The sequence below is a fragment of the Aplidium turbinatum genome, chromosome 18, assembly GCF_918807975.1.
Source record: "Aplidium turbinatum chromosome 18, kaAplTurb1.1, whole genome shotgun sequence".
Lineage (NCBI taxonomy): Eukaryota > Metazoa > Chordata > Ascidiacea > Aplousobranchia > Polyclinidae > Aplidium > Aplidium turbinatum.
Genome location: NC_137489.1, coordinates 20,336,330 through 20,350,039, shown reverse-complemented (window position 1 = coordinate 20,350,039; position 13,710 = coordinate 20,336,330). Strand labels below are relative to the sequence as shown.

Below are 13,710 nucleotides of genomic sequence, written 5' to 3'. Positions count from 1 at the left end.
CACACCAACATTGGAAAGAACGACTTCCTAATTCTAAGTTTTTTTGCATTTTCATTGTCCCATTACAATTGTAAAGGGAATACCATGAAGCAAACTTAAACAATTCTTCGAAGGTATCTTCAATTAAAATATTTCAAAAGTTGGCAAAGTTGGCAAAACTACACTACCCTCAGCCAACCCAAACAACCGTCAGCCAACGTTGGGCCAAGAAAAAATGTTTATCGCGTTGCATTCCAATTTCGACAGCCAGTGGCTATTTTTACAGAAATACAATTCTCGAATAGACGTTTCCAGAAGAGTGTTTCTTTCGGTCATTACATACAGACGAACGGATCAGGGAATCTTATGTTACAATTTTCCCACGAAGAGATTATGGTTTACCGCTGTGACCACAACCCCACTGCTAACAAACACCACCAGCCGTCACTGATTTCGAGGGCCAAAAAAACGAAGCTCGCGGTTGCCTTATTCTCATGACACTACCAGTACCAGGGCGGTAGTTTGTATTGCTTTAAACATGTGGTTCTTTTTAAAATCGCAGAAAGTGCAGCTGGTAGTGCAGCTGGTATAATGAGCTACAGAAGACAGTTAGTAAATGTTACGTAGAGCATATTTAAAATAGGCTATACTTGTTTACAAAGACAGTTAAAAAGTTACCAGTAAGCTGTTTTTTTTACCAAAGCCTTTGCAGTAGGCTAGATGTAAAGAAAGTATATGGGTAGTTGAATTAACAAGCAACCACGAGCATGCTGTGAATATCCAGGCCTGATGCTAATAGCGCAATGCAAGTTATCATAACAAGATTTATTAAACTACTATCGGTGCCAATTGTCATTTTATGATAAACACAGATTAGCCTATTTACGATAAAAAAAAGCCTTTCCATTGTCAGACGTAATAAAAGCCTTCGTATCCCCTTTTTTTAGATATCCCTGATTTAATATATCGTACTGTACCAATTTATCTTCTGCACATATATCAATTTACCCTTTTCCTTTTTTTTTTTATAAAATTCTGATTTTTGCATGCTTGGATGCACATTGCAAAAAAACCACAACGGTACACGGTTCCACAACATATCTATGATAACATGCCCTTGAAGCCAAGGATGCCAGAGAGCTTTGTTTTTCCACCAGTGCTTCGACTGCTTCCACTTTGGTGGTAATTACCACAATTGTGGAATTTTCATCATGTTTGTGGTAAAAATGTGGTAATGAAAAGTTTGTGGTAATTTAGTGGTAATATGGAAATTTCAGATAATATGAAACCAAGGAACTTTAAGAAATAATTAATTAAACTACCATTCAACGTTTTTATAGGTAGAGAAAACTTTTTCTCAAACCGTAGAAAATTTCATTATCAGATCACCGCTTCAATGCGTGATGGAAATCTACAGATAAATCTGCATCAAGCATTGCAGAGTGCAAGCGGAGTTGAAGTGGTGATCTGATAATGAAATGTTCTACGGTTTGAGAAAAAGTTTTCTCTACCTATAAAAACGTTGAATGGTAGTTTAATTAATTATATGGAACTTTTGTTTGGAAATGTTGCCAAAATGTGGAAATTATAAATTTTGAAAATTTGACATAAAATGCAGTAATAAATAAGAGCATTTAAACTGTTGTCTTCCGAAATCGAACAGATATATATGCAAAAAAAAATACTTATAATAGCATGCGACCCCGCATGCGACTAGCATGTTCCGCTGTTTTTGGTTTGATTTTGGATTGCTTCCTGACTTTTGGCTTTTCTAGCTGCGATGTCAAGTACAATAGCCTACTTTTCTTACTCATTTTGGACGTTTTTATGACTGTTAATAACCGGCACTGTTAATAAACTAAGTAGTTGTTTTAAACCTTATTTTACACTATATAGTGTAATATAGCCAAATAATAGCATTGCCAGATAAGGAATTCTGTCCTAATTTGAGAAAAGTTTAAAGCTGTTGAAAACGGATGCAACCTACGGTAGTTCGTACCATGAACAGTTCGTACCCTCAGTTCGTACTTTGAACAGATTGAGAAAAAAAATTAAAAAAGCCAAAGTTGCTGATCGCAGTTTCCGCAATCATTTTAAAATTTTCCCCCTGAAATAATCGTGAGAAAAATTAGCTCAAAGCCAAAGTCCGCTGATCGCAGTTTCCGCTAACCCTAACCATAGAGTAATCTATGCTCTAACCCTAACCTTCGCTGACCGCAGTTTCCGCAAACATTTTTCCGCAGTTTCTGCTTACCCTAATTCTAACCATAGAGTAATCTATGTTCTAACCCTAACCCTCGCTGATCGCAGTTTGCGCAAATATTTTCCCGCAGTTTCCGCTAACCTTTACCCTAACTATAGAGTAATCTGTGCTGTAACCCTAACCTCGCTGATTGCAGTTTCCGTTAATCGCAGTTTCCGCTTACCCATGGATCACGGAATTAGAAATTAATAAAAATTAAAATAAGAATTAAAAATCTAATTCAGTGGTCCATGGCTTACCCTAACTCTAACCATAGAGTAATCTATGCTCTAACTCTAACCCTCGCTGATCGCAGTTTCCGCAAACATTTTTCTGCCGTTTTCGCTAACCCTAACCCTCGAGTTTGTTTCAAATTGTTTGGGAAAACTCCGATCAGCGACTTCGGCGTTGTGTTATTAAACTGCGATCAGCGACTTCGGCTTGTTTTAATTTTTTCTCTCGATCTTTTCAGGGTACGAACTGACTGTACGAATGGTTCAAGGTACGAACTAGGTTGCACCCGTTGAAAACAAAACTTTGCATTTTGGAATTTTTTTTAGTTCTGGGTAAAGATCAAAACCATAACGTTATTTCTAAGTCTAACCCTTACCTTAACTCTTCCTAACTTTAATCCTAACTCAGGCAACACCTGATTGTAACCATGGCAACAAGTGTGTAAAAATAGCCGCTTTGTTAATATAATAATAATAATAATATATGAGATGTTGTAAAGCAGAGTGCTTATTCATCTTTCAATCACGTACAGTAAACAACTAATAAAGATAATAACAATATTAAGATTAACAGAGGTATCAACAGTGATACACACGCAAAAGTAAACAGCTATATAAGGTAAAAAGACACACAAAAACAATACCAATAATGTAATAGTATGTTAAAATACGGTTAAAATTGAGAAGAAAATCACAGTAAAAAATGTGGTATATAATCTAAGGGCGTTTGTGGTAATACAAGTGGTAATCTAGCTTTGTAAGAGTGGAAGCACTATCATTTAGATCTGGGTTTTTTTGACCACATCTGGGTTTTAAGTTTTTTTTTCAAGTTTAGGTAAATCTAGGTTTTTTGGTTTTTAACTTTGTATAGAGCTTGCACGGTATTAAGGCACTGGGATCCTCGGTAAATGGTCCACACTGCAACACAAAAATGATAAGGTAATGTTTTTTGGGTGCAACCTAATTCGTACCATGAACAATTCGTACCGTCAGTTCGTACCTTGAAAAGATCAAGAGAAAAAATTTAAAAAAGCCGAAGTCGCTGATTGCAGTTCCCGCAAACATTATTAAAGGGTTATGGTATCGGAGTATCGGTATCCGCAAACAAACAAACTGAAAAGATCGATAGAAAAAAATAGAATATTGCTGATCGCAGTTTCCGTTTTTCCGCAGTTTCCGCCAACATTTTAAAATTTCCAGTAATGATCATTGATCCTAAGAGTTTGCCGAAGTTGCTGATCGCAGTTTCTGCAAATATTTTAAAAGGGTTAGGGTTGATCGGAGTTTCCGCAAACATTTTAAAATTTCTGGTAATGATTCTAAGAGTTTTTGTTTGTTTGCTGAAAATTTTGAAATGTTTGCGGCCATTGGCGTAATTTTTTTTAAAAATTTGACAAAATTAGGGGTGCTCTAAGTTATCTTATGAAAATCGTCAATATAGGCTAATCAATTGAAAACCTGACCGATGGAAAATGTTAAAACAAATGACTCAATCTAATAGTAAATTCAACCATGTTTACTGTTTAGCCTACAGGCCTCGAAATTTGTACTTTTTTTCCGGCGATCAAGCATGTCCTGCCGGACTGGCCCTTTCAGCGGACATTTAATATCTCAACCGGACATATTTTTTGCATGCGTAGATTTTGCACAAAATTACACTACAGTATTGTGTAGTCGTGTTTGTAGAAGATTTTCTACAACAGAATAACTCTGCAATGGTTGATGGCTTAATTAACCGACCCTGAAGTATACTGGAGCAGATTGCTTGCAAATAAATCAGTGCGTTAATGACAGTCGTGTAATGACGCAATAAACACAATTGAAAACAACAATCCAAATTTCCTTATTACGAAAGCAACTACGATCACTTATTCCGTGGTTTTCGCGTTATAAAATCGTTGTGCCGAGCGATTACTGCTGGCGCGGGGTCGTAAATCTCCAGCTCAGGACGGTCCAGACAAATGCGCAATAATGTTAGCCCTCAATGGTGTTAGTGTTAAATTTCTATCAGTATCAGCGTGAATAAGGTCGCCACATTCGCCTGTGCACGTGCGGAACCCAGCTGAGACTTGCTTCTCTGTGACGTTTCTTTTTAACAAACGATCAATGTAACGCAATAATCCTAATTGTTAAAATTAGAATACATATCCTGCCGGAAATTTCAGACAACTTTATTTCAAGGCAACAGTGCAAGGCGTTGAAATGATGTAAAAATGGCTACTTTTGCCATCAGCTCGTTAACAACGCTACTCTAATGTGATCTTTAAAGCAATTGCCTCTACTATTAATTGTTTCAGCTCCGTATTTGTTCGCGTTAAACAAACAATTGTAACAATTCAAATTTAAAATATATTTTTGCTGCATTAGCTCTATTTTTGTCAAGAATTTTGCGGCGGTCATTTATGACCGACCAATGAGTCGGCTTCGGCAGACATTCAAGGTCATTCCGGAGGTCATGTCCGCCATGACCGCCGGAATTTCGAGGCCTGCAGCCTACGTCATGAAACGTCGAATCAACATAAAAGAAGATAACTTTGTCATATGTGTAATCGAATAGACTGCAGCGGTATGTCAAACGATCAGATAGAAATGAAAACAAGTATTACATGCGAGGCGAAAGTGATCTTACATTGAATATTGAAATATATTCGACTTTAATTTGTTCACGTCTGCCTTATAATGCGGCTTGCTATAAATTAATCACATCCAAATTTGTTTCTGCGGGTCGTTGTCTTGGAAACAAACTCCGTGACAAGTTCTTCCATGTTTAATTTCTCCGCCAATTCGTGATGACTACCTATAACGGCCAAATTGTTCAATCGTTGTTGCGTTTGAGTGCTGCGAAGGTAGGTCTTCAAGCGTCGTAATAACGAAAAGGAACGTTCGGCTTCACAGGAAGAAGTCGGCATAACAATGTAAGTTACCAAAGCTGCATATATATTTGGCATTATATCGACCATTGACGGCTGTGCAATGAATTTCTGACGTAGCGTATTCACTGTCACAACATCACCGTCACGTTTGCAACAAGCGAACCACTGTTTGCGTTCACGCAGCAAATCCTTGCGTTCCCAGTCACCATCATAAAATTTGGTTACTTTCGTAACATCGGCTTCTTTCATTGTGGGATTCTCTAGCAGCTCTCCTAGCAAATTTGCCATTCGGTATGATAAAGAAGGGAAACGGCTAACGATTGCATCTGACGCCGTTTGCAGAATGTTTTTGTAGACGTTTGAGTAGAAAACAGCAATTTCGTCTTCTGAAACGGTGAAGTTCTTGCGAGACTGCCGGGGAATTTTGGGGAGATCTAACCTCAAGTCACAAGCATATGATTTGCATTCTTCGTAAAATGATGTAGCATTATCTGCAGAAGAGCTATCGGCAGTCAGAGTCTCTACAAGCGATTCCATCCAACCGCTAACATCACCAGCTACTACGTTCCTACCTTGACAAGATTTGTGAACTGGGTGAATAGTTTGGAAGAGATGTTGTAGCGAGCGAAGTCCAAAGTAGTTGCAAAATCTTTCCAAGCTTTGCAAGTGGCCAACAGCTCGACCGCGAATGCTCCCAGAGACCCAGACTGTGACATGTCATTCCCAATTTCTTCTAAAAACTCCAGAATAGAGGGATATTGGCTCAAAAAGCAGTTCAAGGCGTCCAATCTTAACACCCATCTTGTATCGCTGAGTGGTTTGATTTGACTCACCTTGCTTATATTAGGATCGGAGTTTGTCGCCAATATTCCCTTGAAAATACTCCAACGTTTTGGTGAATCTCGTATAAAATTTATAACTGCGTTCAGGAGTGTCATCGCTTGACTGGCAATGATGTTGTTATGACAGGCATCCTGTACAGCTAAATTTAATTGATGGCCACTACAGTGAAAATACAAGGCCTTATGATTTTTATCGGCAATGCGTTTTTGAAGACCGGTTACCTTCCCTGCCATATTGCTCCCTCCGTCGTACCCTTGTCCTCTCAATTGGTTGAAGTTGAGGTTATACCGCAAAAGAACATCATTGATGATTCTATAGAGTGATTCCGCATCTGTTTTCGGTGTTTCGTAAAAACCCACGAAAACTTCATCACTTTCTAAAGAGCTTGTGCAGTAACGGAAACATATACTTAATTGTTCTTTGTTGGAAATGTCCGATGTTTCATCGGCTATAATGGAAAATACGTACTTATCAATATTGTAAAACTTATTGACTCCCAGAGATTGACTTCGGATGTTAAAGATCACTTGACGGATAATTTTGTCCCCGATAATTTTGATTATTTCGTTTTGAATTTTTGGTGAAAGGTATTTATCACAAGCATCTGATGATAGGTAAGACATTACTTCATTGTTATAAATCCCAAGGAGCTTCAGGAGATTCCAGATGTTGGATGAAATCTTTTCATCGCCATGTCCCCGTAATGGTGTACATGATTTTCCACAGAAAAGAATAGCATTAAAAATAGCTGATAATGCAACCCTGTTTTTGCGTTGCTCTTCTTGGGTGCGACTGCAAATTCGTGCACGGTTGTGTGAATCACTGAGGCTGATCTGTACAAAACAATAATATTTAATAGTAGCCTACAGTTAATTTTCAAGCTTATTTTTTATATGTTGCGCTGATATTCATCTTGACGAGGCCTCTCCGCATATTGATTACAAAACTTCATCACTTGAGCGTCTTTTAACTGTATTAATATGCCTGGTGGGCCACCAGGCTACTACCACAATACCGTACGACATTACTACTACTATACCACTCTACTACCACCACCAGTGGTGGCAATTATCACTTATGCTAACTTACGTTTAGAACATTTGTAGATTGTTGATGTAAATCTGAATTTTTGTGCTTCTCTAAAGAGGAGGTTCCTTTGCGAAAAGTTTTCCATGCTGAACGTCTCAATATCCATGGCGTTGATGTGCCGACATTGACACGTTTATTCGCAGTGGCCCAGTAACAGAAGGAACAGTAGCAGCTTCCATCATCGTTTAGTCTTAACCAGTTATATTGAGAAAACCATTCTTTTTGCGCGGATCGATCTCCGTTGTCGTTTCTTGGCATAACTTCCGGAAATTTTGTGAGAGGAGAAATATCGGGCAAACTATGCGTATCTACTTCCGTTTGATTTTTGCAGCTGTCAGCTGATGAACCTGGGTTACTACTTGTAGGCCTACTTGCTGCTTCATTAGCGCTTGGGCGAGGCCGCTTGGGCGCAAAAAAACCTGCAATGCTTGTCTGATTTGTTTTTTTCATCTTAATAACTCTTGGTATCTGAAATACAATCTCTGATTCTTGATGCAACTGATTTGGATTACAACTAGCTTGAAATGAGATTTTATTCGACTCTGACTCCTTTATCGTTGAACTTTCTTTCATTAACTATCTGTTGCGTCACAAACGAACCCCTGCGGCTTCGCCGTTACATATTGCATCGACGGGAAACCAATCGATTTTCCAACCAGAGCCAGACAAATTGTTTTCTCTCGAACGGCACTTCTTGACGCAGTGCGCGTGTTTGTGCTTAATTGTTACAATCATGTCTGCCTTTGATATGTGTGGCGCTGCGTGCCACCCACAAATGTAAAACACTGAAAATATTGCGCTTTGGTAAAACGACTTTCAAGAAAGAAAAAAAAACGTTATTTAGCAATGCAAATTTCCATTTGAATCGGTGTATTTTGTATGCAAACCAGGGCCCAGGGGTGCTCTCGCATTTATATTGTTACCTCAGATTTTCATTTTGGGGTGCTCAAGCACCCTTCGCACCCCCGAAATTACGCCTATGTTTGCGGCGGAATGGCCCGTTTCGGCGAGTCCGATTCGGCGAGTCCGATTCGACTAGTCCGATTCGGCGAGTTCCCTATTCGGCGAGAGCCCTTTTCGGCGAGTGCCCTATTCGGCGAGTTTTTGAAATTTTTAAAAGGAAATTATCGGGTACCGTAGCCTAATTGCAATTGCCGTTTTTACATCGTTTTAACGTCGCTAAACGTTAAAATCGTGCAGAAAGGAATAAACAGAAAATGTTTGAACTATTAATTAAATTAAAATTCGTCATGTCAGTTCAGTTGTTTTTATTTCTGACCATCATATGAAAAACAACACACGTCAACATAGCAAAGGTAGAAGCGACAATTCACGTCAACATAGCAAAGGTGTAGAAAAAGGTAGAAGCGACAAAACGCGAACGTTAAAACGTGCTTGTGACCGAAGTAAGTTATTGAGTTGAAAGAAATTTGGCAAGGTTGCATCACCTTCAAAAAAATTTAAGATATGAAGGAAAAATACAACAAAGAAAATGTTACAAAAAAAATAATGTTTATGTCTATAAGTTAGTACTTTTGAATAGTTAAAATCATAGGCGCCTAACTATTTTTTTGGCCGTGGGGGCGAAAGCGTGTTTCATCAGCAGCAACGTAAATTCAGCGAAATGTCACGCAGATGGATGACGTAATTATGTCGTCACACTAGGATTGCTTTTATTGCCACACTCGGAGTTATCGCTACGTTCGACCTACCGTTAATTATTACAAACAAAGCTCGACCAAAACACATGGTCTGCGTTGGCTAGCGGTTGATGGACTGCGACTCTTTAAGCTAAGCGCAACATTAAGTTTAGCAACATATTTATTAGCATGAAACAAGAGACGAAAAGGTTTACTAAAAGGTATACTGTAAATGGAATGAAAATACTAACTTGATCATATGCTTGAAAATATACCTGTTGAAAGCAAAATCATTCATGTTTACATCAATTCAACAGCACGTCACCTTTAATAAATTTAAAAGTTGCTGACATCCGTAAACAGCCCTTGACAAATAGTTACAGAGAGACGTTTGATTAAGTTTTCGACTTGACATTGCTCCCTTTTCACTACAATATCGCAATTTATGGCTGACCAGCTTTCAAGTTTCAATTCGCTGTAATACGCCCGCTTTCGTGTTGCAGATCAAACAAAAGATGCGCATATTCCCCGCCTTTGATCGGGTTTCCATGGCAACGGACGTGTGTGCGCCATGCAGTTTGCGCGAGTCCGTTGTGTTGATTATGCCGCTTGTGCGACTGTGGGCAGCGCGGTTTGTACCAGCCTTTGTTACGTTGGTTGGTGGTTACCTCGGGCCGAGACTTCAAGTTCATGTTCACAGCAACCGATTCACTGCCGCGACAATTCTCTGCAGAGGTTTCGACTTTCGAAAGCGACAGGAGGCTGTTTGCAAGTGCATTAAGTTAAACGCACGCTGCGTCAACGTAGCAAATTATGTTGTTTTTGGGTGCATTCAACATCTGATGACATTGAATCGACGCAAAATGGTAGATTTTTGCTATGTCACAGGCAGCAAAATCAGTCATTTTTACATTGATTCAACGTCTGCAGACGTTAAATCAACGTAAAAATGACAGATTTTTTTGTCTGGGGTGGGATTGTAGCATCGCTACTCGTTCTAGTGATTATTTACTGCGAAGCTATTGCGGTTTGTATTTAAAAATGTTTTCCTGCTGCCGATCGCTAGTTCATCTAATGTTTTATATATCAATGCCGCATAAAAAGTTGCTCCCACGCGGAAATATGCGTGGGGGCCTGGCCCCCACGGCTTAGGCGCCTATGGTTAAAATGATTAGTTTGGATCAACAAATGTGTGACCTACACTCCTACAGCTTAGATTGAAAGGAAATTATCGGGTAGGCTACCGTAGCCTAGTTATACCGACCAGCAAAAATTTGTTCCAAGAACCCAGTTAGCCTAACAGTTCATTTTTACATTGTAGTTCATTCATAGCTTGTCACGCCAGTGTCGGAGCCAGGTAAGAGCATTGTTTGTGATGTTTTTGAGGTCGTTGTCATTGTAGTAACAGAATGAAAAGGCTAACCAAATGTGTGGCCTATCGTTTTAACGTCGCTAAACGTTGAAATCGTGTAGAAAAGGGTGCTTTTGCTGACTAGGATACGTTGAAACTGAGAAACATTCACAGAAGCCCTACGATACGTTGCATTTTTAAGATAATGTATTCAGACGTTGAATCAATGTGCAAATGAAATGTTATGCTAAATGGGTTCTTGGAACAAATCGTAGGGCTTCTGTGAATGTTTCTCAGTTTCAAAGTATCCTAGTCAGCAAAAGCTTCCTTTTCTACACGATTTCAACGTTTAGCGACGTTAACACGATAGGCCACACATTTGTTTAGCTTTTTCATTCTGTTACTACAATGTAAAAATGAACTGTGTTCTTGGAACAATTTTTTGCTGGTCGGGATAACTAGGCTACGGTACCCGATAATTTCCTTTCAATCCAAGCTGTAGGCCACACATTTGTTGGTCCAAACTAATCATTTTAACTATTCAAAAGTACTAACTTATAGACATAAACATGATCTATTTTATTTATTTTTTGTAACATTTTCTTTGTTTCATTTTTCCTTCATATCTTAAATTTTTCTGAAAGTGTTGCGACCGTGCCAAATTTCTTTCAACTCAATAACTTACTTCGGTCACAAGCACGTTTTAACGTTCGCGTTTTGTCGCTTTTACCTTTTTCTACACCTTTGCTATGTTGACGTATTGTTTTTGATATCATGATCAGAAAGAAAAACAACTGAACTGACATGACGAATTCAAGCACGTTTTAACGTTCGCGTTTTGTCGCTTCTACCTTTGCTGTGTTGACGTGTATTGTTTTTCATATGATGGTCAGAAATAAAAACAACCGAACTGACATGACGAATTTTAATTTAATAATTCAAACATTTTCTTTTTATTCCTTTCTTCACGATTTCAACGTTTAGCGACGTTAAAACGATGTAAAAACGGCAATTATAATTAGGCTACGGTACCCGATAATTTCCTTTCAAAAATTTCAAAACCTCGCCGAATAGGGCACTCGCCGAAAAGGGCTCTCGCCGAATAGGGAACTCGCCGAATCGGACTAGTCGAATCGGACTCGCCGAATCGGACTCGCCGAATAGTAGCAGACCCTGTTTGCGGAGACTGCGATCAGCAATTTCCGTTTTTTTTTCCTCGATCTTTTCAAGGTACTCGACCTATTCTTAAAAATCCAGTGCTTTGAATTCCATTGCCAAGTGCTAGAGTGTGCTTACGCTTACAGTGTTGCAAAGATTACATACAATGTTTAGCTTGTTGCGGAAACACACAAGTTTACTCCTGTCATAATGATTGATTATTTTGTAATGTAAGAGATAAAATCAAAGTTCAATGATGATCTTCGTTTCCAACCAGACAATGCCTTCAGTTTACCTACAACAGCACTAGCCAAATAAACACTATCCATTTTACTTGCTCTACTTGGATAACATTTCAACTGCCGAGTATTCTGTCATCAACGTTATTGGTTGGTCAGCACACTCTCCAGTCAATGGTCAATGCTCCATTACTTCAAATGATATTGCATCGCAACTGGTCAAAAATGAGATCTATTGGACAGGTGGCCGTTTAGTTCTTTTAATTTGTAAAAAGAGAAACATCTGACCTCTGGAAAATGTCAACACTAGATGGGGAAGCATTTTCAGCAATCTCACATTAGCTGAGTTTACCACTGCCCTCCACTCACTCAAGATCTAAAAGGCTTCTGGTCTCGACAACATTTGTCCTGCATTCCATTCTGGCAATGCTATTACATCTTGCTGTGAAAATTTCTAAATCTGGAGATAGGGCAAGTAGTCGCTAGAGGACCTGAAGAGCTATGCGCTGGCATATGTTGTGTTTGTGTTTTCTGCGCTGTTCTGTCCTTCAAACTCTTTGAATACCTGATCTACACTTGAGTCGAACCAACTATAAGTTTAATCATTAGCCTACCATGTAATTGTAAGCAAGGTGATTTTTTACATGAAAGATCTACTGCATACCAAGTCAAACAGTGATGATGTTGTAGCATCGAATTGGAAGATATATATAGCAGTATTTGAGCAACTCAATTTTGATCAAAGCTCTATAATTTTTCTATCAACTTAAAAAAGGATAATTTTAGTATTTTGTGGCCAGATATTTAAAAAACTTAGAAGTTAGTAGGCCTGTGACATTTTCCTAGTAGTTTGCTTAACAGCTGACAAATACCGAATACGTGGTTACTAGTTATGTTGTGGCATGAAATATATATATATATATTATATATAAATCAAATATAGTTATTACTATCTGAAGCCTTTACAAATTGTTTCACCTAACGGATCATCAGAAGGTCTTATTCAAATAGAATCTATTTTTGATTTGATTCTAAGCTATATTTGATTTAATTCGCTCTGCTTTGCCTTTTTGCTTGGCATTGAGCACTTTTTGTAGTATTAATAGTTTTCATTGTTTTATTATATATAAATTATATTTTTCAGTAGCTTTCTTCTTTGCTTGAAATTATCAATTAAATTAACACTTTTCCATAAATATATTGCAGTGATGGAATATTATTTGGAATGGGAAATCCCCTTTTGGATATTTCAGTCACTGTGAGAAAAGACTACCTTGAAAAGTAAGATGTCTTTCTTAGATAAAAGTTACAATCTTCATCTTTTCTAGCTTATTTTAACTTTATCTTTTTTAGTATATATATATATATTTGTTTTAAGTAGATAATTTTATTTTGGCTGCATTTTATTCTAAAACAGTGTTTGCCAACCAAGGCTGCCAAGGAATTGTTGAGCTCTGTTTAAATGGTCACAAAAATGACAAAACAATTTTTTTATATCATTTGACTAAAAGTTTCACTTGTGCATTAAAAGTGCTTCATCATACAGCACTTTACATCTTAATAACAATGAAAGACTAGCCTATGTGTTGTGTGTTGGGCTGGCGTGAGTAGGGGTGTACGACTGTATGTAGTACACCGCCCCACAATGGACAATTGGACATGATGACATGCTAGTCTGACATAACTCCCCTTTTCTTTATCAATTTAATGAAAAACAACAATAAAAGCATCAACACCATTTGTATTTTGTAATACCAGTGTAAAGTATTGCCGAAGTGTGTTGATATGATGTAAACTTGTACATAATCTATTTTAAATTATAGAAGTTGCAATAATGTTCTGCATGGATTGTTTATCGGCTACTATCCATATAATATATCGGAATGGCCCGTTTCGGTGAGTCCGATTCGGTGAGTCCGATTCGGTGAGTCCGATCCCTTAACGGGGGATTTTTTCAATTTTTTTTTTAAATTATTGGGTACCATAGCCTAATTATCATTGCCGTTTTAGGATTAGGGGTTAGAAGTTAGGAACTCACCGAATCGGACTCACCGAATAGTAGC

The 13,710-nt window shown here is 38.1% G+C and overlaps 1 protein-coding gene across 1 annotated transcript in view; it reads left to right on the top strand.

The window, feature by feature from the left end:
• The first annotated feature begins 3,283 nt into the window (after positions 1–3,283).
• The window catches only part of LOC145787957 (adenosine kinase-like), a 49,399-nt gene continuing 38,972 nt past the window's right edge, over positions 3,284–13,710 (top strand). The window contains exons 1-2 of the mRNA XM_082599795.1: positions 3,284–3,393; positions 12,854–12,928. Coding sequence (XP_082455921.1) covers positions 3,386–3,393; positions 12,854–12,928 — 83 coding nt within the window. The 5' untranslated portion in view covers positions 3,284–3,385. The remainder of the gene's footprint in view (positions 3,394–12,853; positions 12,929–13,710) is intronic.